We start from the raw sequence: 26,537 nt of genomic DNA, 5'->3' as shown, positions 1-26,537 counted from the left end.
TTCAATTCTGTCCTGAATGAGAGTTAGCAGGAAAGGATATGACTCTGTCCATCCTTCTTCTACACACATGCAGACCCATAGGTGATCATGGCTTCACACGGGATCCCTCTCCTTCCACACACATGCCAACCCATCAGTGATCATGGCTTCACACAGCCCTCCCTTCTACATACATGCAGACCCATCAGTGATCGTGGCCTTGCACGTTCCTGACTCTGTTCCTGTAGGATCTCTGGCTATAGCTGCTCTTGCGTTCTTTGCTGACACTTGGGTTTCCTGACTCTGCTGCATGTACACTCTATTCAGGCCAGGAAGTCCATCATACGCATGATGCCAGAGTGCTTCCTCAGCGGGAAGGGATGTAGGGGACTGAAAATTGAGCTTTGGCAGAGCTAAATGCACCCGTGTATTAACCCTTTAGGTGGAGTGGCAAGTTTGCCTCTGTGCTGTTTGTTTCGTAATTCATAATCAAAGCACCCAAGTTGGACGTTTTAAGTGGGTACAGATAGCCCAGGGTGTGTGCCTTCCTTTAACATAATATGTGACTGACAGCTCACTTTTCAAGGCATTGGGAATGAGGCCTAACTGACTCCTAAATTGCCCTTTGCTTGTTAGATTAAAAACTGTTACCAAGCTAATCAGTAGCAACATATAACGGTGTGGCTTTTGTTTCTGACCCAGACCAGAAATTTCACAGGTATGGGCTTCTTTAAAGTATGACATGGTCTGTAACTTTGTGGGAGCCACCGTCCATTCTTTCATATGAATATAACCTGTTTGAACTATACTATACTCTTGTATTCTAAGTGAGCCATGTTACTTTGCTTTTGTAAATAGTATCAGAATATCAGTTAAGTATTTCTACTTAGGCTTCATTTCTTTGAATTTGTTCACCCAAACACTCAGTGTTGAGTACAAATAAAATCCCTGGGATGTTTAAGATCAGTCGGAAGACTGTTATTCTAAGGGAAGGCCTGCTACCGGCTGCAGAGGTTTCCAGACGGGAAACCTGCGGGTTTCAGGTTCATAGCCCATGCGCATCCCTCCCGTCCATGGTGACTCACAGCGTCAGAAGAAGCAGTGCTTCTGAGATGCACGCCCACGTCCTATGTGTGGCTCTGATTCTTCGCTGCAGACTGTACTTTCAAGAATGCTAAATGTATTGCATGCCATAAGCCTTTTGGATTGCTCATTAGTGAATTGTAATTTCACACTTCATTTGAAATATTCTTAAACATTCCCTCATAGTAAAGGGTTTCACACAGTAATTAAAATACCCAGCTCACAAAGTCTGAGAAGTTTGATTTCCTCACGGGGAGTGATTTTGTTAAATTGTAGCATTTCAATTAATATAATAGAGTATGTCAAATACAAAGTTTGTGTTGCTGAGACCCAAACTATTATTGCCTAGTGAAAAGTGAAATAGTGTTTCTCAGAAGAAATGAATAAGCATTTTAACCTCTTTTCCTCCTTTGGAACAGATTGAGGATGATCTTTTTAATCCAGATTATGTGGAAGTTGACCGGATAATGGACTTTGCACGTAGCACAGATGACCGGGGCGAGGTAACAGATCCTCTTTGTTACACAGGGTGGTTCGGGTAGCTTACACGTGTCGACAGAAGGGACAGAATCAAGACCTGGGCCTGGTCAGAACCTCCCATCACCACATGCTTGGTCTTTGTTTACCTGATTTGTTGTTAGGTTTGTGACTTAATAGTGCTAAATATTTTTGATTTAGAATGAAGAGTTTCACTCTTAATATTTTCAGTCTGAGCTGTGTTAAAAGTTTCGCAATTCTATGCTGATCAATAAAGACCTCAACACATTTTGTATATGTGTATCATGTAACACAGCATTTCCTTGTGAAATTGACAGCGCACCTGTAACACCTGTACCAGAACGGAGTTTAGTGGTAGTGGGCATTGGACGTCCTTAGTGAAGCTGATGAACTTCATTTAGTGGCGTGCTCTGAGGATAGTGGATCCCAGACCCGGCTCTCTTGTATTGTTTATGAACCTCTGAGACTGAAGGAGCCCAATAGGGAAGTGAGGACTAGGGAAAGTCTGGTAACTGTGTCTCAGTCAGTCACTGTGTGCCTCCCTGCTGTGAGTTCGGGTGTTCCTGCCTCTCCATGGAACTGAGCTTCCCACGTTAGTGCTGAGCTCTGGAGGGAACGCTCCGTCCTCCAGACTTTGTGTAATGAAACTTGAAGTACTTCAAAGACCATGATGCCATCTTTACCTTGGTTGTCTTACTTAGTTGTTCTTAAAACATACTGTCCCAGAGCAGATTTGCATTGCCAGGAAATATTTTTGACATGTCAGTGTACCTTGATCTTCAGCTGAAGATCAGCAGACTGGCGTGTTTCTAAAGGGGACGAAATTCCTGCTGGCACAGGTCACCCGAAACATTTTGCCCTTCATTCTTCCAGAGCGCAAGTTCATTATCTTAATATAACTGAATGCAAACAGCCATTTCCCCCCCCGAAGGAAAACGTAGATTTGTCTCATACTTTTATCTGTTTTTCATTCGTCAGGCAACTATTCAATTATATAAAAAAGGCGCTAGGATGGTTTACTATGTAAGTTCAAGTATACTTGATGAATGATTGACAGATAAAAGATGAGCCTTTGATTTGGCTTCTTGCTGTTCATTAGCTACTCCTTGATATTTTGTTCATGAACCAATGATTCAGATAAAAACTTATTTTTTTTCTTCTTTGGTTACCATCCAGTATCACAGTTTTCAGTGTACACTGGAGACAGCTTTTAGTGGCTATAGTTTTCAGGTGCGGGCGGTTCAGTCTTACTGATGCCTGCCGGGGGTTGCACTGATAAACAGGCAGAGTGCATGTTTCTCCTTACTATGTGATATTTGGGCAAGTGACTTTATTCCCGATCTCTTTGACCTCGTCCCAGCCTGTGACTCACTATCTGGTGAAGTGGTGCTCACTCCCTTACGAAGACAGCACATGGGAGCTGAGGCAGGACATCGATCAAGCGAAGATCGAAGAGTTTGAGCAACTCATGTCCAGGGAGCCGGAAACAGAGCGTGTGGTGAGGATCGGCCCGTGGTGAAGGGTTCGGTTGGGAAGGAGCGTCCCTGTGCAGTCTCAGAGAAACCACTAATGGGATTTCCTGTCTTTGGAACAGGAGCGACCTCCTGCTGATGACTGGAAGAAGTCGGAGAGTTCCAGGGAGTATAGAAACAATAACAAACTCAGGGAATACCAGTTGGAGGGAGTGAACTGGCTGCTTTTCAATTGGTACAACATGTACGTAAAACATGTTTCTCTTTACTTTTAACAAATGCTGTCGCTCCTTCCCTTTGCAGTATTAGAAATATTAATTTTAGCAAACTTTAATATTTAATGCTCTAATACATTTTTTAAATCCAACTGTTGGGATACACTTAATTTATCCACGGAATAAATTAATAGAGAAATTGACAACTATGTAGAAATAATATTTGTTTCTTAGAGCTTCCCTTTGACGTGTATTTTGTTGAACTAGGAAAATAGTTGCATTCGAATGGGTGTGCGTTTGTGTGGTGTCTATTCTCTGAAAAGAGAGGAATAGCTAATACTCACTGAGCTTTTCTGTCTTTTTTCCTCCTTAAAGGCGAAACTGCATTTTAGCAGATGAGATGGGTTTGGGAAAGACTATCCAGTCCATTACATTTCTCTATGAGATATATTTGAAAGGAATCCATGGCCCTTTCTTAGTAATTGCCCCATTGTCCACGATCCCCAACTGGGAAAGGGAATTCCGAACCTGGACGGAGTTAAACGTGGTTGTGTATCATGGGAGCCAAGCTAGTCGTCGGACCATTCAGTTGTATGAAATGTACTTCAAAGATCCCCAGGTAAAACTTGTTGGGGTGTGACCCCTGTGCATGTTGAAGACCCCAATCTCTGTGACATGGTGATGCCTCGATTTGCTCACTTGAGAGACTTGCTTGAGATTGCTTGTCCGTTACGTGTTTCTGTCATCTTTCTACATCTGTGAATATTTTTATATTTTATACATGCTTTTTCTGCGTCTAGCGTTTGTCATTCTGATTATTTAATTAGAAGGAATAACTTTCTTAACATTTGGTGGCCACAAAATTCCATAATATATTAGCAGCTTAGCCTATTTTACATACCTAAGACAATACCAAACAGAAAATGATAGCAAAATGTGGTCAGAGAGAACATTTTGAACTGTGACCAGAAGTGAAAAATAATTAAGTATTTTAAAAATTCAAGTACATCAAAGAAGAAGACTTTAATACGTTGGCTCACGTAAGAATTGCTTTAATTTTGTCTTGTCGTAGTTACCTGCTTGTAATTGCCTAATATTGGCAATGAAGCATTGTGCATGCCATGCTAGGGTATGGTGCATGCTAGAACATGTGTGAGCTTTAAGCAATAGATGTTGTCCTGTAGTTAGGAATAAGGCAGTTTTTATACGCATGCACTCTTTAAATAAAAAGGCGTAGCCTATAATTAAAGGAGAAAAATATTGAAATCTGTGTTTGTCTTTAGAGTTAAGGAATTCCAAGGGTCATCATCTTTGGATTTTTGAATTTTTTAAATTTCAAATGTTTTGGCATTTTACAAGAAATGTTAATAAAAATAAGTTTAGAAAGAAGCTTGAGAAACTTCTAAACAAATTCAAGTTCCCTTGGCACTCAGTTCCCTTGGCCTTGCATCTCTTGGGTTCTGCGGGCTGTGAGGAGACCACATGCTCTTAATGGCACCTCACTCCATGTGATTTCTGTGGCAAGTTGACTCAGCTTTTCCTAGCGCTTCTCTAGTTCCGTTTAGAAAGGAGACATTTGAAAATTCTGTTTTAGCCAAAATAGCTTGAAAACAGAATGTGCCGCCTACAATAAGAGGCCTCCAGAGGGTTCAGTACGTAGATCTTAGCAGCTCAGTTATCCTCACCGTCCATTGTGCCACCGTCGTCACCCCCATGTCGTCATCCCGACTTGTTCCTGTAGGGTCGAGTGATAAAGGGGTCCTATAAGTTTCATGCCATCATCACTACTTTCGAGATGATCCTGACGGACTGTCCGGAGCTGCGCAGTATCCCCTGGCGCTGTGTGGTCATTGACGAAGCCCACAGGCTGAAGAACAGGAACTGCAAGCTGCTGGAAGGACTGAAGATGATGGACCTGGTTAGTGACCATGCATGGCACGGTCTCAGCACCGTCGCTTGCGTCTTGTGCTGCCTGTGAAGGGCGCATGCCGAATCTGTCGGTTTCCTAAGCTCAGCTACTTGGAGGCCGCCATCCCCTGCTCCTCCTTACCGCTTTGCTGGTATCACAGCAGAGTAGAGCCGTGGTATTTTCACCAAGTATCTGCATGTTGTTAGCTTTTGAGCCAGATGTGCCTCTGTGGTGACTGACAGTCCAGCTGTGTTCCAAAGCATGTGGTTTTGCCCCATTGGGGCCAGTTTTGTATGTACACAGTGAGTTGATTGGCTGGGACATCCCTTCAGTTTGTATAGATGCTGAAAGGCTTGAGATATTGAAGACCTTACATTGATTCTGAGTTTTGTTTTTTTTTTTAACCTTGCTTAGCTTGTGATCTTCCAGTTTCCAAAGAAATAGCCACGTGTTCCTCCTTTGGTGTTCTAAGATTTTTCTTTCCTCTAGGAATAACTGCCACAGGTCTATTGTCAGAATAGCAGTGTCTGGTTCCTGGTTGTGCCTGCTGCTGTGTATGCCATCCTCTGCCAGCAGTCGCTGCCTGAGTTGCTCTTCAGTTCCTTCTTAATCTAGAGTTGGCAGCACAGCCTGACCATGCGTGTCCCTCTGTCTACCCCTCCCATACATTTGTTAACTCGTGTGTTGAGTGCACACACACAGACACACACACACACACACACACACACAGTGGTGCACCACGGAAGTGTGAGGCTAGCTTTGTTGGCTCTCTGCACCACGGGGGTTCTGGCACGTGAACTCGGGTTGTCAGTTTGGCAGCAAGTCCCTTTACCTGAGAAGCCATCTCACCAGGTCTGCACCTCATCTCTAATGCACAGCTGTAAAGGAAAGAAAGTTGTTGTTGTTTTTAATTGTGTTGGCCGATTTGACGAATTTCAAGAAACTAAAGAACTTCTGTAGGTCTCTTGTTATTGAGTGTGGAAGGAAGTTTCTGCATGTTTGGGGCTATCCACACTTTACCAAAGACCTCAGCCACTGGAAAGAACCTCAGAGCCTTCTGCCAGAGCTTTGCAAGGGACTAACAAGCCCTTCTTTTAATCACAAGCAGGTGAAATCTAATTTTGCTTAAAGGAAGAAGTCTGACCGATTTTTTTTTTCCCCCTACACAGGGTAGCATTTCCAATTTTCCTGCCAAGTAAAGAACTTATTAACATTGTCCCGAGTCTTTTGTAAAGCACTTCACCAATTTTGGTAGCCAGTCCACAAATCAGCATGAACATTTAGAAACAGAGAACGGTCTTGACATGGGATTTTATAGAGGGAACAGCTCCTAGCTGTCTTTGGTTTCTCCAGGTGACAATTGGGCAGTGCAGTGCATTAATCCTTTCTTTGCAGGTAAACACACGCTCACAACCTGTCTAACTTATCTTCAGAGCAGGGATGAGCCTTCATGGCGATTCCCTAAGAGACAGTTCACGGTCCCTTTCGGAAGGCTTAAAGTCATGACTGAGTTTGTCTTAAGTTGTATTTTATTGTTAGTTCCCATGTCTCAAAATAGTAGAGTCTCATTGTAAGACATCCCTTTGTTACTGAGAAAAATCATTTACCCCGTCAGTATCAAAAATTTCACTTGCTTTTGAGATGTTTTGGAAGTTAACATTTTATTAATGAATTCGAATCTGGAATAGAAATAACTTTTTTGTTACATATCCAAATATTTATTTATCTTTTATGCATGATATCACATAGAGAAATAATAATATTTTCTCACTGAGTTAGCCAGGGGAGGCTAAGGTTGTTCCTTGCTGTGAGAGACCAGTCTTAGGTTCAGACTATCATGGCCACTGTGCCTGTAACACATTTTGGCTAATGCTCTGGAAATTTCCAAAGACTTATCTCAGAAGAGATGATGTTTTTCTTTCTTTTTTATTTATTTTTTTATTTATTTTTCCATTCAAAAATTTATACTTCCTCCCCTCCTCCCATTCCCCTCCTGCTCCCCCACTCATCCTTCTCCCAGAAGAGATGATTTTTAAGGTGCAAGATGTTATTGTTGTTCAAATTCAAAATGTCATTTTATTTATGCAATTCAGAATAGCTGATTGCTTGGTGCTTAAATCCTACCTTCAACGTCATGTTAGCCTATACGCTTACCATTGTCATAGCGAGAAGGAGCCCTGTGTGCACACGGGACCGTACACCTTAGGGAGCGCTGTCGCAGGCTCTAGACTGAGTTGGGATGAGCATGCACTTGATGAAGATGATCTCCAAGTCAAAGAGGATTGCCGGGTGTCCATGGTCACCATGGCCCTCCATAGGAGCTCTGGAAGGAATGCCTTCAACAGAGGGGCTGCCGTGAGGTTGCTGTAGGTCTTCATTGAATCTGTTGTCTCCTCATTCATTGACAGGAGACTCCCCCCACCCCCCCCCCACAATGTGTTGCTAAAATGAAATTAAGTACACATCCTCCATCCGTATTAAAGAGAGCAATCATGTTTTCATGGCAGAAGCATCTCTACCTCTCCATTGAGATTGGAGGTGATAATGCCCAGTACCCCAAGATGGGGCTCCTTTTTCCAAATAAGTTTACATTGACATAAGTGTTCTTGAAAGTCTTTAACTTTTAAATTAAATGTTCAGAGCTTAGGATAGTAAGAAAAGGTATGGGAAAGCCCCAAAACAATCAGTACCATTCCTCCACTGCAGTGAGCTCTCCTCGCTTGTAACTGCACTTTCAAACATTCTTGAATAAAGTCACTCAGGACTTCAGCAAATCAGTGATCGTGGCCCTTGTGGCCCACTAGAAAGAAGACCTTCCATTCATTTGCAAATTGCTCACACTTTATCAGCCTAATGACGATAGTGATCTATCCATCTTTCTTAAGCAGAGACTTGTACTGAGAGAGAGGAAGGATAAAGGAACAAAAACATGGAACCCGCTTCACCTCGCTGCTAAAGAACTTGATTGACAGATAGACCTGGTAGATATTGCCATTGCTTAAATTATCTCACGAGAGTTTAGTGAGCATAGGTTCTGCATAGTAAGATTTCAGGTTAAACCAGAAAAATCTTACTTTTGAAGCAGTCACTTCCTAAAATAATTTTGTTGTATTTTGTACCAAATACCAAAACAGAGAAGGAAATATTAAGGCTTTTAAAATTCGTAAGCTTGAGGTTAGAGCGTAGCGCAGTTGGTGGAGCCTAATATCCACAAAACCCTATGTTGGCTTGACCCAGCCCCCCAAAGTGCTATATAAACCCTGGGTGCCAGGCGATGGTGGTGCACACCTTTATTCCCAGCACTCAGGAGGCAGAGACAGAAGGATCTCTGTGAGTTCCAGAACAGCCAAAGATATACAGAGAAACCCTGTCTCAAAAAACAACAACAACAACAACAACAACAAAAACATGGTGTGGTGATATGTGCCTGTCATCTTAGCACCTGAAAGGTAGAGGCAGGAGGGTCCTAAGTTCAAGGTCAGCGTGGGACACACCAGACCCTATTTCAGAAAACATTTTAAAAACAGCAAGTTTACCGTTGTTAATCCTGACTGATCTAAAAGGCATCTCTATTACCTATGTAGAAATAGAGAAGGCATAGGTGCATTAAGAGCTGGAGAAGGGCTCACAAGCTGGAAGACTAGCCAAAGAAATACCTTTAATGATTTTGGTATTTAAAACTAAGCCAGCCTCTTTGCTAGTTGGAAATTTTTGCAGAACAAACTCAGTTTTCATGCGCTGTTGCATTTGAAGCACTTCTTTTGTCTCTACCGTGAGTCATGCAGGAAGCTGATGGAAAGGTAAGCGTCCTGCTGATGGAGAGAGCAGAAAGGAGCGAGTAACTGCGTCTAGGGACTTTAGGAAAAATTGAACTACAGTGGAGAAAACAAGACTGAGATTGAGGGACTTAGAAAACAGTCATCCTTAAATATCAGCCTAGGAAACTCAGAAGAAGTAGGGTGTCAGGGCACGTGGGAGGAGTACACAGTTTGCGCTGTGTTTGCGTTTTCCTGGAGCAGGAGCCGCGCGTGCCTGCATCTCTTTCTCTCTGTTCTGAGCTCTACACCGCGTGTATGGCGGATGCTGATCGCCGCAGGGAGCAGGAGTAGGGGAGTATAGGTATGGAGAGAAAAGTGTTGGCTTTAAGAAATTGTTCTGTCCCAGTTTGGCAAGCTGTTTCTCTCGCGTTCTTCCAGGAACACAAAGTGCTGCTGACGGGGACCCCGCTGCAGAACACCGTGGAAGAGCTCTTCAGCCTGCTCCATTTCTTGGAGCCAAGTCGCTTCCCTTCAGAAACAACCTTCATGCAAGAATTTGGTGATCTGAAAACAGAAGAACAGGTACTTAGCCCTCCACTTTGCCTTCGGTCACGCCACTGAAGATGAACTCATGCCATGCAAAGCATTGGCTTTTGCGGCTTCTAAGATGTAAGGATTGTGCCACAGTATTTGCCACCATGGCGAACAGCTTTGTGTCCCCTTCTCTAGGACTTGAGGTCATCATTACGAAGGTGATCGTGTTTATCCCTCAGCCCCCACAAAAGCCTGTTGCGTTTTTATAGGCAGGTTCCTTTACAGACCCAACCTTCAGAGTTTTGTGCCTCTGGGGTAGTGCCTCTGCAGGGTGCACTGATCAGAGGCGCAGGGGTTTTATAGGATCCCTTGCCCACCGGACCGTTGGGTCCTCACTCTCATTTCTGAACTGTACTGCTTCAAGCCTATTTATTTTCCCTGGAGGTACAACTGGCCAGCGGAGTTTCTGGGAGAAATTAGAGGGTTTGTGTGTGAGAAGTACTTGGTTGCCGTAGGCACTGCGTGAGGTGTGCGTGTATTGGTTCACGTGGAGCCTCCTGTCAGGGAGCCAGCAAAGACCTGCACCTCACTAACTTTGAAATAAATGCATTTATAAGCTTGAACTCTTGGGTTTATTTGCCCCCTTTTCAGCCTACTGGCTCAAACCTTCTGATTCCATTCAGAGCGTGTTCTGTTTTGTTTCTCTTCTAAGGTCACAGTGCTATGCCAGTTGTTGAAAAGAGAGCCAGAGGGTGATGTCCCTCCTTGGTTTGGCCACTGATGTCTCCCAGTTCCCTTACTCTCATCCTGTATCTCTTTCCACAATGGAAGAGAAACACAGAAACCTCTGACGTTGCTCCTGCCCTCTTCCTGTTCATCTCCATGGCGTAGACAAAAAGGAAAACTAAACACCCTTCCCTCAGCACCAGCTCTGAGGTTTTCAAGCCCTTCACACTAGTCAGGAATTCTGGAGAGGTGAAGTTTTCTCTTTGACGTAAGCCACCCAGCCTTCTCTGTTTCTCTTAGGACAGCGCGGAGGTTAGCTCCTTTACATTTCTCCTAGGCTCTGAAAACTGAAAGTGGATGTTCAGTCAATAAGACAGCCTTCCCTATTTTAATATGCCAGAATGTTTTAACACACAAGCAAATGGAGATGCCAGTATTGACCTGAGGTCCTTTTTTAGGTGCAAAAACTACAGGCTATTCTAAAGCCAATGATGTTGAGACGTCTCAAAGAGGATGTAGAAAAGAACTTGGCCCCCAAAGAAGAAACTATTATTGAAGTTGAGCTAACAAACATTCAGAAGAAATATTACCGAGCCATCCTTGAGAAGAATTTTACATTTCTTTCCAAAGGTGGTGGACAAGCTAACGTACCTAACCTTTTAAACACTATGATGGAACTGAGAAAGTGCTGCAATCACCCCTATCTAATCAATGGTAAGCCCACCCGCCCGCCCGCCCGCCTGGAGCTTGTTAGATTGGAGGTTGGTACAAGCTTCAGAAGCTCCCCTCTGCCCCTGCGCTAAGGCCCTCACGGTGTGTGTGTCACCGCTCCATCTCCTCATGGGGGCCCTCCTTTGTCATTGCTGAGGTTAGTGGCCGGTGCTCCCGTGAACCCGGAAACGCCATGCGGTCTTCCCTCCTACTGATCCCCTTCATCTGAAAGCAGGCGTTTGCCAGGGATGGATGATGTTAGGAGGGGTGGGTTGCTAAAGACAGGGGGACCCTGTGAGGTCTTCTTGGAAGGGAGGTGGGTGTTTGATTCCCAAGTACTAAAGAGCATCCCCGTGTGGGCAGCTCTGCCAGCTACCTCGGGCATCTGGTAGAAAAGTGGCCTTCGATCCCTTGCAGTCTGGAGACTTCCAGCGCGTGTCTCCTAAGAACGGGAAGGAGTCTTAAAGTCATGCCTGTTATGTTGTCCCTGTTACCTGTGGAGACTTCGTTTTCTACTCCATAGTGACATGGGACTTCCATGGGTAAAATACCTAAAAATGCTCCCAAAAATGGTTAAGGAGATGCATGTCCCATGCCTGTACAAGCATAGCCAGTATGGACTTAGATAGACCTGTCAGGATGTTGAAGAATTGAGATGGAAATCTCAGAGAAAGATGATGCACCAGACAAGGATTTTGCCAGGCGGGACTAGGAAAAGAAAGGGGTGCTAAGGCTGAAGTCCTAACCTAAGCAAAGAAAGAACAAAAGGGATCGTATCCAAAGTACAGCAATGTGTGAGACCCAGGACTGTGCCCCAGACACGCTGGACCCGGCTGTGATGCCATCAGATGGGGTCACATGTGGAACTGAGCCCTGACTAGAAATGTGTCTGTGGGACTGAGGATGTGTCTTATCTCACCGTTGAGAGCTCTGGGTTCCATCCCAGCGCACAGCATAAAGCCAGGTGTGGTATCACATGCTTCTAATCCCAGCACTGAGGAAGTACAGGCAACAGGATAGGAGGTTCAGGGTTCTTGTCAGCTATGTAGCAAACTTGAGGCATGGGGAGGGCAAAGGGGTGAGGGTGTTGTTCCTGAGAGCCTGCCTCAAAAGTGAAAACAATAGAGATACTAATTACAGGCTATATAAAAAAGATGGAAGGACAGACAGACAAGCAAGCAGCCAAGCTGGGGGACTGTGGCTGTGATCTGGGCAGTTTATGCTGTGCTGGGAGGTGACTCAGGGGTTCCTGTGGATGTTTATAATAAGTTCACAGTGCAGCTAGGGAGGACAAAGCCTCATCCATCTGATTTGTGAGAGTCAAGGTCAGCTGACCTAAAGTTCCTCACCTTTCCTGCTTTCCTGTCTTGCGGAGCAGCATACACCCGCTGACCTCCCTGCATACCCTTGTTAGTGTAGAAAGTGGTGTCTGCCTGCGATAGCCTCCAAGCACAGAGCCCGAGGCCACTGCTTCTCAGTGACAGCAACTTGCTCTGCAGCGAGGTCTGTGAACTGCTTTTGAAGGTCGTGGCTCTGGTTTTGTTTTCTGAAGAGAGTGTCGTGTGTGATCGCTGCATGTTTATTACGCAAGCCCCTAATCATGCCATTATGCATTTGTAAGCCATTGTGATGTCACCCAGTCAGTGAGCTGGGACTTAGTGAAGTTACAGGCGTGCGTGGAGGACATACTTGGTGTGTGCACACACTTTTTCATTCATAGCCTATAGAAAGAAAACAGACAATAACTGTCTCCAATGGGAAAGGGGAGAAAAAAATACTCCCCAGAGGACTCCTGGTGCTGGTGGGGCCTGTATCATAGTTGCTCAGCACCGTGATGAGATGGCCACCCTGGCGCCCCTATGTCTTCCATGCTCACGCAGAATAATTATATCATCGAGCATTGCCGAGGTTTTCCCCACAAAACATAGCTGGTGGGTGTTTTCCATGGCTGGATTTTCTCTAGGGTCTCCTGTATAGCTCTTTTCCGGAGCCCCTTAGGACTCTGGGAGGTGTTTGTCCTAAGTGTCCTACCTTGACGTGAGCGTTTCTGTCCTTAGAGTAAGTAACAAAGCATCTGTTAAGCAGGGGCCCTTATGCCTCTGTTTTGTTTTGGTTTTGGCAAAGTATGGTTTTTAAAAATGCAGCTACACACACTAGGCTCCGAGCTCCAGGAGAACTTAGGGAGGGAGACATTGTCTCACAGAGACTGTCCAAGGACCAACTGTACATTCTCATCCAGTATCTGAAAGTGTCGCTCCGCATGGAACCATTGCTGTACGCAATTAACTTTCATAAGGAAGTTTTAATTGTACATATTAAATTCTTATGAACTAGTCACGACAGAGGAAAGTACCTCAGTTGAGCTAAACTTCTGTTCCACAGGGCGTGTCTTAGGAAGAATTCTCTGCTTAGGTGGAAGTGGTAAGAGGAGCGTAATGGGAGAACCCACTGAAAGTGGAGTGGAATACAAAAGAGTGGGGATTGAAAGAATGTCCGGCATCTGGCAGGCACTTAGTGTGCTAGCAGGCGTACACCTGGCAGGCACTTAGTGTGCTAGCAGGCGTACACCTGGACAGCCTCAGCAGAGCTGTTCGTACTGACCTAAGCGTTGTTTGACTCGACTCTGAGTTCCCGGCGTGAGAACAAGAGGGATAGAAACATGTCCCAAGTCCCCGAGAGCTGGAAGAACTAGATGGTTTTCTCTTTGCTAAGGGCTAGTATACGTAGATGCCATTACAGCCACTGCCCCAGTAGCAGCTCTTTGTTCAAGTAAGAGAACTCCACTTGGTGGTGGCGCATGCCATTAATTCCAGCACTTGGGAGGCAGAGGCAGGTGGATCTCTGTGAGTTTGAGGCCAGCCTGGTCTACAGAGTGAGTTTAGGACAGGCTCCAAAGCTACACAGAGAAACCCTGTCTCAAAACGAACAAAAACATGAAAAGAAAAGAAAGCTCCACTCTTATTTCAAGTTAGTTTCCTGTGCTGTGCACGCACTGTTGAATACAGTATCGGTTGTGCTTTCATTTAGGGCAGTGCTAGCAAAGTAGTCTGGTCCGTCATAACCCATATTCAGTTAGTGTTTCCAAATCTGACATCTTAAGAAACCTTTAATTGCAAATTTTAAAAAATTGACTGTAATACATAGGGCAGAAATTGCTTTCTTCTCTTTCCAAATGCCACACTAAATACAACACTAAAAGAATTGTAAAGGGGCCTGACATGGTGGTACACGTCTTTAATCCCAGCACGCGGGAGGCAGAGACTCTGAGTCCAGGGCCAGCCTGGTCTGCAAATTGAGTTCCAGTTCCAGGACAGCCAGGGCTCTGTTACACAGAGAAACCCTGTCTCACCTCTCCAGCCCTGCCCTTTCACCCACCCCTCCACACACACAAAAGAAAAAAATATATTATTTCTTTTCTAACCGTTCTTATAAAATAAGAAGTCATGGGGGCTGGAGAAAGGCTCAGTGGTTATGCAGAGATGCTTAGCTACTAAAGCGCATCTTACTTAGGAGCGAGACCTGAGCTGAATTCCCAGCGCTCACATCGCAGGAGGTGGCTTACAACTGCTTGTAGCTCCATCTCTGGAGGGGTCTGATGCCTCTGCCCTCGCACGCACATGTGCATGCACACTCACAATTCATGATAAATTCATTGAAAAGGCAGGAGTTATTTTGCTTCTTCTTACTGAATTTAAAATTTTAGAGTGAGTTCAGATTCCTCTGTTTGAATTATTTATATTTCAATTTTTTACTAAAATAGTGCCAGGTGTGACATTTGCTGTCTTGAAAGTAAAAATCTCATTTTTAAAAAGTATTCCTTGATCACTAACCTATTTTAAACTTCATTACATTTCATTTGGATTGGATTGTATGCCTCATGGACAAAGAACACCCAAAACATCTTAAAAGTAAAAAATTCTTTTCTAAATTGTAGGTATCTTATGATGCATTATACAGAAAATAGAAAAGCAAGCTTTCTAAAAGATCTAATGTGATATTTACTTTCTTTCCTGTGCACAAGAGCTTTCCTAATCTAGAACCTGGGTTTACAGATCTCAGGCTTGGGAGACACCATCCCTTCTATCAGAGACTCGACATTTTGTTCTTTGTCTTTCCTTGGGTTGCTTCCACACTTACAGAAAAAAAAAATTCTGAATCTCAGCTTTTTCTTCGTGTGCAAGGGGAGTAAGAGTTAGCCTGTTCCAGCAAGTTGGCATTTTCTGCCAGTCTGCCTTTGTGCAAAGGTCAGGTGCTCTGGGGAAGACCTGGCACTTGGACCAAACAGTGAGTGGCTTTAATCTGCCCTTGATGATTCGTAACTCACAGGGTGTTCTGCGTATGACCTCCTGAGGACAGTCTCACCAACCACTTTTCCTGGAAACAGGACTGTGCATGGTTGGCTTTGTGTTGCCTGTGAGGTGCCTTCCACCTGACTGACTGCAGTGCCTTGTCTGCCCCGACCTTCAGAAACCTTTGGGAGATGGTTTTACACCCCCATCTCCCAGTGGTAGGAAGGGCTAAGTTCCTGGCACAGCACAGTGGTAGAAGCTGGTGTTCTTTCTGAAGATCAGACGTGCTGGGAGCCCAGGCGGCCTAGGAGGAGGCCAGATCACCTCTGCTTAACTCCAGCCACATTACCTGAGCAGCCCGCTGCTGCCTCCTGAGGCCACACCATGGGGTGGAGGAGTTAGAGGAGGTAGCAGTGAGCCCTCCTCCCTGGGAACGAGCCCCCTTTTCGTGAGGCTCTTCTAGCGTGCACAAGTTTCTGCACAATAGCAAACGGGAGAAGGAAGTTAGGCAGGGAGCCCTTGGAGTTGGTCCTGGTTTTTGGCTTCACAGGGTTTGGGTTTTCTTTAGTAAGCAGCACCTTCCTCGATAGTTCAGGAGCTAGGTTTCCTGTAGGTTTCCAGCCCGTGGCTTGCTTCTACCATTTCTGGCCTAACGGTCCGTTGTTGAAACTTGGGCGTGTTTTGTTGTTTGTTTTTGTTCTGTATTGTTTTTAACATAGACAGCAAACATTTGGTTGTTGAAAAATGCCTCTCAATATATGGAACCTAAAACCCTGGTTCCGTTTGTAAGCCTGCAGTTGTGTCTGGGTCTAACTTTGAGTGAAGCAGGTGGCTTCCTGCTCCTAAACGTGAATGGGCCATTCTGGTTTTGCCAGTTTGTTGTGGGTTTGGAAAGCAAATCCATTGTTTTCAGTAATAAAACCCCTTCACGGTATTCACGTCATGCCGTCCAATCTTTGCAGGTGCTGAAGAGAAAATTTTGGAAGAGTTTAAAGAAACGCACAATGCAGAGTCTCCAGATTTTCAGCTCCAGGCAATGATCCAGGCTGCTGGCAAGCTGGTGCTGATTGACAAGCTGCTGCCAAAGCTGAAGGCTGGTGGCCACAGGGTGCTTATCTTCTCCCAGATGGTGCGCTGCTTGGACATCCTGGAAGACTATCTCATTCAGAGACGGTGAGGCCACTGCACAAAAACAAGAGAAAGAGGCCAGGACTCTAATGGGTCACCTAGAAAGGACATTTACGGTGGAGGTGGTGGATAGAAACAGTATGTCACCTCGCCTTTTAAAATCATTTAAGGGCATCTTCTGTGTTGACTGCAGGGAGACCATTGTATGCTTTTGTTTTGCTTTTGTTTTGTTTTTTGATACAGGTTTCTCTGTGTAGCCCTGGCTATCTTGGAACTCGCTCTGTAGACAAAGCTGGCCTCAGACTTAGAGATCTGCCTGTCTCTGCCTCCCTAGTGCTGGAATTAAAGGCATGCACCATGTGTAGGAGGTTTCTGTTTGTTGGTTTTTTTTTTTTTTGGTTTGGTTTTTGGTTTTTTTTTTACAGCACATACTTTAGTGGGCAATTTTTCCCTCATTGCATTCAACTTGGGGAGAAAAGCTCTTACTTAAAATTCAAGCTGTATTTTTAGAATTTAGCTATTTCCTTAAGAGGAAGTAAAATAAAAATCTCTTTGATTGTTCAGGCAATGGTATGGAAAAACAACTCTCATCTGAAATTATTTGTTAACTCCTTCTATTTTGTGAGTGCCCATTTCACAATGGATACTTAATTAAAAGCAAAAAGGAAAGAGCAAATGGAAGCTGTTTGTCAGGCCTCCCTGCTGTATTTCCAGGTATCCCTACGAAAGGATCGATGGCCGAGTCAGAGGCAACCTCCGCCAGGCAGCTATTGACAGATTCTCCAAACCTGATTCCGATAGGTTTGTTTTCCTCCTGTGCACAAGGGCAGGAGGTCTAGGCATTAATCTCACTGCTGCTGATACCTGCATCATCTTTGACTCAGACTGGAATCCCCAGAATGACCTCCAGGTAAGCGGGAGCAGGCTGCTCCAGCGCCTCTTCTCACTCTCCTGTGACAAAGACTCAGGAACTAATGACCCTGTTCAGCTGCTGTCTCCTGCCTAGTGATTAGCCCGGGCAGTGTATGAGAGGAAACCCCTGAGTGTCTTAACCCCTTCTAAACTGCACCTTTAATTATTGGGACGTGCCGTTTTAGAACTGGCCAGAGCTGAGTGCTTCTTAAGTAGCTGTGTTGGTCACGTTCGGCTGCCATAACAAAACGACGTGACTGGGCAGCTTAAACAATTCCCACACCTCTCTCAAGGGTCTGGAGCTGGAAGGGTGAGGTCTGGGTGCCCGCAAGATCAGGTTTTTGGTGAGAAACTGCACAGGCAGCCATTTTCCTCCAAACACACTCAGCTTCCTTCCTACCTCTTTTTCTAGGAGGCTAATCCCATTCATTAGGGCACCACCCTCATGACCTAATTACCCCTGAAGTCCCCACCTCTAAATCCCCACTTCTAAATCACATTGAGATCTGCTTTTCAACATACAAATTTAGGGAGGACACCACTATATATTTCGTTTCAACAGCCGTTGATTTTCTTTTGCTTCCAGGCTCAGGCTCGATGTCACAGAATAGGGCAGAGCAAGTCTGTCAAAATCTACAGGCTGATAACGAGAAACTCCTACGAAAGGGAGATGTTTGACAAGGCTAGTTTGAAGCTGGGCCTGGATAAAGCCGTGCTGCAGTCTATGAGTGGAAGAGAAAATGCCACCAACGGGGTAAGACGGCACTGCCCGGGCCGTGTGTTCATTCCGGCTAATGTCCACAGCAATCTGACTGTAAGAAATTATTTGGCATCTGGATTTTGTTGTTCTGTTTTCTTGAGACAGGGTCTCACTGTGTAGCTCTAGCTGGCCTGGAACTCACAGAGATCCATGTGTCTCTACCTCCCAATTTCTGGGATTAAAGGCATGTGTCATTCATGACCTACTGGCTGTTTTTCACCTCAAAATTGAAGTGATTTTTATTGCATTTTCCTTTGTTATAAGTAAATCTTAAGACATTTAGTTTCTGTTTTAATTCTAAATTCCTTCGAATACTTAAACTCTCTCTGCAACAGGTCCAACAGCTTTCCAAGAAGGAGATAGAAGACCTGCTACGAAAGGGAGCTTATGGTGCACTTATGGACGAGGAAGACGAAGGGTCGAAGTTCTGTGAAGAGGACATTGACCAGATTCTCCTTCGTCGAACCCACACTATTACTATTGAGTCCGAAGGAAAAGGGTCCACGTTTGCTAAGGTTCGAATCCGCCTAAGGGGCCAGGCCTTTAGAGAAGCATGCTAGAGCTCATGAGGCATTCTTGTGAGGGGACCACAAGACGTAAGCAGAACCTTGACCTTTCGTTGTGAGTTATAGGCCCGTTGTTAATTCCCTGGCCAACACACAAGTCATGCTTTTGTTGTTGTTATTGTTGTTTGTTTGTTTTTGAGACAGGGTTTCTCTGTGTAGCCCTGGCTATCCTGGAACTCTCTCTAGGTCAGATTGGCTTCGAACTCACAGAGATCTGCCTGCCTCTGCCTCCTAGGTGCTGGGATTAAAGGTTTACACTACTACTGTCCGGCTTACTTGGGATTTTTCGTGAACATTTTCATGGTAGCTTTTGCTTGGGCACATTCTCGTTTGTTCTTAGCATATGCCAGGAAGAAAACTTCTAAAGAGTGATGTTAGTTGTTTGCCCCCTCACCAGATTAAACCTAAGCATCACATATGCACATGTATCATTTAAGGAACTGACAGACTGGGTTTGCTTGTTTTTCTTTTCAATGAATTAGAAAGGTTTGAATTAGCATAGAAATAATAGATGTCTAGATTTCTTCCTAGCCTGTCCTGTACAGTGTGGCCCCTCCTCCCACTGCTGTCCATGCCTTTTGTTTGCATTGCCTCTGCTGGACCCCTTCCACCCTGCAGGAACCCCTTTTTCTGTCTTCATATCCCATGTGTTCCATTATTACCCTTTTGCTTGAAATCTCTTCCTGTCGTTTCATGACTCGACTTGTGCACGTGCGTGTGCGCACACATATGAACACAGACATACAATCTAGATTCATATGTGAGAGAAACTACGTGTCTGTCTGCACCTGCCTTATTTTGCTTAACATAATGGTTTCCAGCTCCATCCACCTTCCTTCAATGTTATGATTTCGGTTTTCTTCACAACTAAGTAAAATTCCATGGTGTGTAGCTAGAGGCTTTTATCAGGTTAGATGTTGTTGGGCATCCAGGCTGGTTCCTTTCCTGGCTATTGTAAAAGTGGGTCCAGAAGTGTCTCTGTGGTGTTGACTAGGAGTCCTTCCTTCAGGAATACACTCAGTGGCGTAGCTGTGTTTATTTCCTAGTTCACTTTCCAGTGTGTTGAGGAATCTTCACAACGGCTCCATGAGTTTGCATTCCCGAAGCACATTATGGATACAAGTTCTCTTTCACTCCATCCTGGACAACGTTCCTTGTTCGTTTGCTTGGTGCTAAATTTAATTTCCTTTTCCCCGGTGGCTGAAATCGATGAACCCCGGTTTCTCTTCTAGAGTCACTGTTCCCCATCATCTGCCCACACCTGTCTGTTAAGAGTTGTGTTTCCCACGTTCTCACCAACACCCTTTATAACCAGTTTACGTGGTGTGAGGGGGGAGTTGAGCTCCTGCTGCCCCAGCTCGCAGGGCTACTTCTCCGGGCTCTGCCCTCACATCTCTCATTCTTTCTCCTGCAGGACTTTTCCCCGGTCCTCACATGCACTTTAGGTCAGACTGTGCAAGATTAACATGTGTGTGAGCATGCGCATGTTTGCACACACATGCACACAGACAGTTCATCTGAGCGGCATGCAGATGCCAGGGCTGGAGATGGTGGTTCTCCCTGGCTTCTTCCCTCTCAGTGTTTCACATCTGCCTGGTCTCTACCTCTGTTCACTTCACCTGTTGACAAACGTCCTTTGAGGAAGTCTCGGTTTCTTCATTTTTGTCATTATTTGTTGTGTAAACTGCGAGAACAGTGTGCTCTGATCTCTGCCCTGGAGAGTGTTGCTGTAACTTCTGCACCAGGTGGCTCTAGGCACCGTCGTAGCCATCTTGAGTTTACCCCTCTTTTTAAATAGTCCCTGCTTCCCTCAGGCTAGAGGTTGGACTGCCCACAACATATGCAAGGCCCCTTGCTCTGGCATCTGCCCTCACTGACTTGCCCTTGGCTATTTTTCCTCAAGATCCTTTCTCCTCAGTCCTTCCCTCTGGGCCTTTGTAAACATTTCTGCAACCTTTCTTCTTTTAGAAGTGCTCTACAATACAGTTCAGGCATTTTCTTCTAGAGGAAATAGATTTAAAAATAAAATCTGCTTTTGGCAGTACCTTGTTGGAGCCAAGTTCAAGGCCTTCCTCCTTGTTTGTACTTTCCCATACCTACATTAGGTGTGGGACGTATCCAGGGAGGTCTCCCATCCACTGTACTTTTTACACAAGAGGATGAACACGTGCATATTCGGTGGAAACAGGCTGCCTTGCGTCCTGCCTCTGAGAAACACATCTCAGAGTAATGCATATGTTTTCTCCTTCTAGGCCAGCTTTGTTGTATCTGGAAATAGGACAGATATTTCTTTGGATGACCCAAATTTCTGGCAAAAGTGGGCTAAGAAGGCTGAACTGGACATCGATGCCTTAAATGGGAGGGTGAGTGAGAAGTGCCCCCCAAGACCGCTGCCCCCCCCAGGCCACCGCACCCCCCCCCAGACCTTGTAGGACCCAAGGGTGGGCTGCAGTCTCACTGCTTCTGCTCCTTTGTTAGAACAACCTGGTCATCGACACTCCACGTGTAAGGAAGCAGACCCGGCTGTACAGCGCCGTGAAGGAAGATGAGCTGATGGAGTTCTCCGACCTGGAAAGCGATTCTGAAGAAAAGCCTTGCGCCAAGCCACGGCGCCCTCAGGATAAGTCCCAGGGCTATGCCAGGAGCGAGTGTTTCCGAGTGGAGAAGAACCTGCTGGTCTACGGGTAAGGCTGACTCACTGCGTGATATCACCCTTTCCAACAGCTGGAATTCTCAGCTGTCATAGGAAAGCCATATCTGCGTGGATCCGCATGGCTTCTCTTAGCATAGGAAAGCCATATCTGCGTGGATCCGCATGGCTTCTCTTAGCATAGGAAAGCCATATCCGCGTGGATCCGCGTGGCCCCTCTTAGCCTAGGAAAGCCATATCTGCGTGGATCCGCGTGGCTCCTCTTAGTGTAGCCAGGCAAATGCTTTCACATTAACTTTCTGCAGTCTAGCTCATTTGGTCAACATGACCCGGGTTCCAGTCCCCTTGGGTGCGGAGAGAGAACTCACTGGAGAGAGTGTTAGGAGCCTGAGCTAGCATCTTGGGAATTATGGCAACTCCAGTTTACCTGTAGATTATTAAACACTAAGAACGATGTAAAATTGCAAAATCTTATGACGCTGTACCGCCACATAAACTTTATGGCCACGGTTATCTTTTAATAGTTTTCTGCTATAAAGTCTCATCAAAGGCAGAGACCTCACTCGGGGACCTTTCTTCGGCTTATATGAAACCTAAGAGGCCATCTGAACTTGAAGCGTCTGTGGGCTCCTTTTGCTAAAGGCTGACTCCCAAACCCTCATGACCCACATCAGCTTCATGTCTCAAGCAGCTTGACACCCGCACAGCACCCTGGATGACAGGAGCTCAGTAACTGCCTACATCAGTAGATACGCATTTACTCTCAGACTGATGCCACTAAAATAGAAACGCCCACCAGCGTGTCTTTCCGCTGATTCGGTGCTGTCCCGCCTATGGCATGTCTCCCAGCCGATCAGTGCTCATGCACAGCAGGGGGAGGCACGTGTCTGAGGCCTGTGAGGTTGTCGGTCATGTGGACGCTTTCTCATGGGTAGTCCGAGCTCCATTTGGGAACTTTGCTTCTACTCACACCCCATTGCTCATGCCCTTCTCGTTTCTGCCTGTGTACAGGCTGTTCTGCCTAGGGGTCCCCTGGGCTCCACCTCCAGACTTAACCAGCCTGCCTCCCTTGCAGCTCTCCTCACAGCTGCCCTCTTAGCGCTCTGGCCTGCTGTCTCGTCACGCCAGTGTCTCCTCAGCGCACGAGGCAGCAGCACAGATGCACGGCAGTGCACAGATGTTAGTGTGGGACACACAAATGCCAGCCGAGGCCTATCCTCTATCTCAGCAGCTTGACACTAGTCTGTGCACACTGGGCAGCTCTCCTGCCTCTGTGTAGACCAGACACTCCCTTGGCCTCAGCCCTTTGCTCTCTGAACCTGCTTCCTTGCTTCAGCCTGGTGATCATAGTTGGAATTTTGTTGGGAACATTAGGACTGGAACATACTGATAACTCCTAGTTCTAAGAAGGATGCTCAGACATCTCGTCTGTCAGTCCAGGCCCCTCCTCTTCCCACTCTTACTGTTGGGGATTAAATAACCACTGCATGCTGGGCACTGGGCTAGGATAATCTCGGGCACCAGGACCACCACTGTGTGCAAGGCAGATACAGCCCGAGGCGGAAAGCGAGCAAGCAGAAATGGCAGTGTGCTAAGATGATGTGACAGAGAACACAGAAGCTCAGCCATAGGACATAGCGTAGGTACCTTGCTCCCGCTTCTCTGCTGGGAGGAGTCACACAGAGACTCTGTCCCTGGTGAGCATCAGTCAAGCACCAGATGTGAGGAAGGGAAGGAGAAGCAAGTGCAAGGCCTGGAAGTGGGAGGTGGCCTTGGGGATGGGTCTGAGGAAGGTCAAGACAGCCAGGAAGAAGGGCAGCTTGGGGAGAGGCAGGCCCTGGTGGAGATGGTTTCTCTCTGTTCTCAAAGCACTACTCTCAGTTGTTGCAGAGGGCAGTGGAGGGGCTCCACCCTGAGAAGCACAGCTCAAGCAGACTCTGCATGCTACACCTGTTTTTTTGTGTAGCAAGTATTTCCAAGACAAAACAGTACGGGTGCTGTGTGTGATGGTGATGACATGCATGTTTGTCCCATGGCTCAGTCCTTGCTCCTGCCCTTTTTCTGTGAATTGGAAGTGAGCACTCCCCGTTGAAAGGGAGCCACGGAACTTCTAACTTTCCACTAGTTGGTGTGGCGTCTACTTGTGGTGGGCTGTAGCTTTGGTTTCTAGTTCTCATCCTACTTTAAGCCGTCTTTTGATTTAAACGGTTGGTCACCGTAAGAGCATATAAATCAGAGTTGAAGGAAGCCCAGTAGGATAATGTCCAGTTCCTCTGATTGCATGCCTTTCCTCAAAATGACAGCCACAGCCACCAACAGCCTAGGAAAGCCATCAGCCACATGGGTGTCTCAGTGGCCACACAATTCCTGGCTTTGTGGTTTCCGCTCTAAGGAGGTGTTTTATGCCCGTACCTGCCTTTCTTCCCTGTCGTCAGAGGTTACTGATGCCGGTGTGGGTCGAGGATTTCCCGGTACTGGGGCCTGGCTGTCAAGGTGAGGTCACCACAACCAGACTCCATCTGCATGCTGCCTCTTTGCTTTCCAGCTGGGGCCGCTGGACAGACATCTTGTCCCATGGACGCTACAAACGTCAGCTCACTGAGCAAGACGTAGAAACCATCTGCAGAGCCATCCTGGTGTACTGTCTCAATCACTACCGAGGGGACGAGAACATCAAGAGCTTTATCTGGGACCTGATCACGCCTACCGCCGACGGCCAAACTCGAGCCCTGCTCAATCATTCCGGTAGGTCCGTCTTGTGTTCTTTGTGCTTCTGGGTCACAAAAGGCTACCAGAAACACCACCGTTTGGAAATGGGTGGCAGCATAGACCGTTTTCCCACCTGCCCCTGACAGTATCCACCCCTGACATGATACTGCCCGATGCCAAGGCCTCCGTGACTGTGACCCTGGTACTTCTATAGGTCTGTCAGCCCCTGTGCCAAGGGGCCGGAAGGGGAAGAAGGTAAAGGCCCAGAGTACGCAGCCGGTAGTGCAGGATGCGGACTGGCTGGCGAGCTGCAACCCAGATGCCCTGTTCCAGGAAGACAGCTACAAGAAGCACCTGAAGCACCACTGCAACAAGTAGGTACCAGGCAGAGGCAGGCAAGCATGCCAAGTGCGTGTGGAGAGGAAGCGTATACATGCACCACTTGAGCCCCTTTGTGAGTGAGCAATGAGTAGTACCCATGGTGCCCGGTACTCAGCACAACCACCTAAGTCAGACACTGCATCATCGATCCCCATAGACACTCTGTACCCTCTGAAGCAAGAGCCCCTTCTTCCCCTGCCTCCAGAGCCTGGCAGCCACTGTCTTAGTGACTCGTCCATTCTAGGCTAGCTGCTTTGAGGGTGGTGATCATCCAGTCTTTATCTCCTGTACCTGGCAGCTTCATGTGTTGTAGTGATTGAGATCCATCCATGTTGTCGGTCATGTCGGGATCCTTTATACAGATGAATACTGTGCCATTATGTGTATGTCACACTTTGTTTCTCCTTTCATCCACGGATGGACATTTGGATTTTCCACATTTACCTGCCGTAAGCGGTGTTGCCATGGGATCGCATAGTAGTTTGGGGCTAATATGTAGACAGACAGTTCTGGTTCATTTCCTCTGACTCCACCCTGTCACTGACTGGGGAATTTACATAGTGCTTTGACTTTAGTTATATCACTCTTGCTGTGTAGCCCCAGATGGCTCAAACTCACAGAGTTTCTCCTGCCTCAGCCCCCTGAGTAGCTACTGCTGGCACCCATATCTCTTCCTGACAGATATTCTGTTTCGTCCCCATTTAACAAAGAGGCAGGTCTCCAGCCGGAGTAACTTACCTAAGGGTTCTCAGTTTAGAGCAGAGACACACTTCCTGCCACCAAGTCTGCCTCTTCACCAAGGGGCTCTTGAAAGGTTCCCAGTGGTCTTTCAAAGTCTTTGGTGTCTTTGAAACTTGTTCTTGCTAAAATTGTCGCGCAATCATCGTAGCTTTCCAAAAATGTCTATGACTTTGGATTAGCTCCCTTCCAAGTTCTGGATTCAAACAGAAGACGTTAAATGGTTCCATGTGAGATAATGGCTGTTTTTCCCAGACGCCAGTGTGGCCGTGGTGATGTTTGATTTCTGTTCTCTTGTCAGTAGCAATCTTCCATGGGGAGCCCTCCTCAGCACATCCCAGCACATGAGCTGAAATTGGGCTTCTTCATATCTTTCATGTTGACATGGTCTGGCTTTCCTCTGGAATGGAGAGAATATCCCATTGTCCTTTGCCTGTAGGCCATGCCTTGAGATTAAGTCTTGTCAACATTGAGGACGTATTGGCAGTAGGTAGAAAAATAAGACCCAGCTGAAGGGCATCCTAAGAAAATAACTGACTTGAAGATTGGGGGAGCAGACAGGTGACAGAAGCCGAGGGGACTGGTTGTGAAGTCCTATGTGCATCCCTAGGCCTCAGGCTGTGCTCACTTAGCAGGACGTGTGAGAGCAGGTGGGCAAAGCCGGGGCTTTGTTAGCCTCCGTGTCTGTCCGTCACAGGATGACCTCCTTGAGCTTGGGAGCTGTGGCCTAGCCATCCTTTTTCTTCCTGCTTTCCCGCTGGAGCAAAAAGGAGATGATCATGTCAGTTCATAGAAAGCTCCACACTACTCACCCCAAGGTGGAAGTCTGTGTTTTCCACTAAAAGGAAAAGTAAGCGTTCGGCTCCCTGCTGCGAGCCAAGCGAAGAGTGGAGCCACAGGTAGAGGAGGTTTCCGATGGAGCTATCCTTCCGAGCATCCGGTGTGGGAAGACACGCCTGCAAACTCTTTAACCAAAGGGAAGCACTGCTAACCACAGCGCCACTTTTCTCTTATTGGTTCAGTATGGTGAAGTCAGTATTTGAACTTATACATTAACAAGAGTAAGAAAATAGAAAAATAAAAAAAAAAATCATTCCCCAAGGCAACTGCTTATCCTGGCCTACATTTGGATATATGCAGCCTTGCTGCCCATCCAAAACCGGTGCTTGTCGCCAGTAGACTCGGGGTAGGCGGTCACAGCGTGTCTGCTGATGCCTGGTCAGGAGTGGTCTTTTGCAGTAAAACCGCCCCTCCCTACTTGTCATGGCAAATCACCACATCATGGGAGACCCAGTCCTGAGTGCTTGAGCTCGAGGTGCCTCTGCGACCTTGGGTTTAGAGCTCCTCCGTCCTCCGTTACCGACCGTGTTTACATCTGTAGTGTGGAAATGAGAACTTGTCCCGCTTCATCACCGGGTTATTACGAAGGCCAAACGAGCCGGTGTGTAAACGAGAAACGGTGGTACAGGGTGCTATGCAAATGTGTGACTGGCTTATTCAGCCAGGGAAATTACACTGG

At 46.4% G+C, this 26,537-nt stretch overlaps 1 protein-coding gene across 4 annotated transcripts in view; it reads left to right on the top strand.

Annotated features, from left to right (window-relative positions):
* The window catches only part of Chd7 (chromodomain helicase DNA binding protein 7), a 177,841-nt gene that overhangs the window by 133,654 nt on the left and 17,650 nt on the right, over nt 1–26,537 (top strand). For all 4 annotated transcript variants that reach the window (XM_085677027.2, XM_085677024.2, XM_085677026.2 and 1 more), the window contains exons 9-23: nt 1,482–1,565; nt 2,921–3,058; nt 3,155–3,276; nt 3,623–3,866; nt 4,989–5,165; nt 9,353–9,496; nt 10,633–10,888; nt 16,137–16,347; nt 17,017–17,212; nt 17,801–17,968; nt 18,310–18,489; nt 20,793–20,903; nt 21,019–21,224; nt 23,736–23,935; nt 24,114–24,273. In XM_085677027.2, coding sequence (XP_085533153.2) covers nt 1,482–1,565; nt 2,921–3,058; nt 3,155–3,276; nt 3,623–3,866; nt 4,989–5,165; nt 9,353–9,496; nt 10,633–10,888; nt 16,137–16,347; nt 17,017–17,212; nt 17,801–17,968; nt 18,310–18,489; nt 20,793–20,903; nt 21,019–21,224; nt 23,736–23,935; nt 24,114–24,273 — 2,597 coding nt within the window. The remainder of the gene's footprint in view (nt 1–1,481; nt 1,566–2,920; nt 3,059–3,154; nt 3,277–3,622; nt 3,867–4,988; nt 5,166–9,352; nt 9,497–10,632; nt 10,889–16,136; nt 16,348–17,016; nt 17,213–17,800; nt 17,969–18,309; nt 18,490–20,792; nt 20,904–21,018; nt 21,225–23,735; nt 23,936–24,113; nt 24,274–26,537) is intronic.

This window comes from Myodes glareolus, chromosome 16 (genome assembly GCF_982192425.1).
Source record: "Myodes glareolus chromosome 16, mMyoGla1.1, whole genome shotgun sequence".
Taxonomy (NCBI): domain Eukaryota; kingdom Metazoa; phylum Chordata; class Mammalia; order Rodentia; family Cricetidae; genus Myodes; species Myodes glareolus.
Note: the sequence above shows the minus strand (reverse complement) of the source record. Positions and strands in the feature narration are given on the sequence as shown.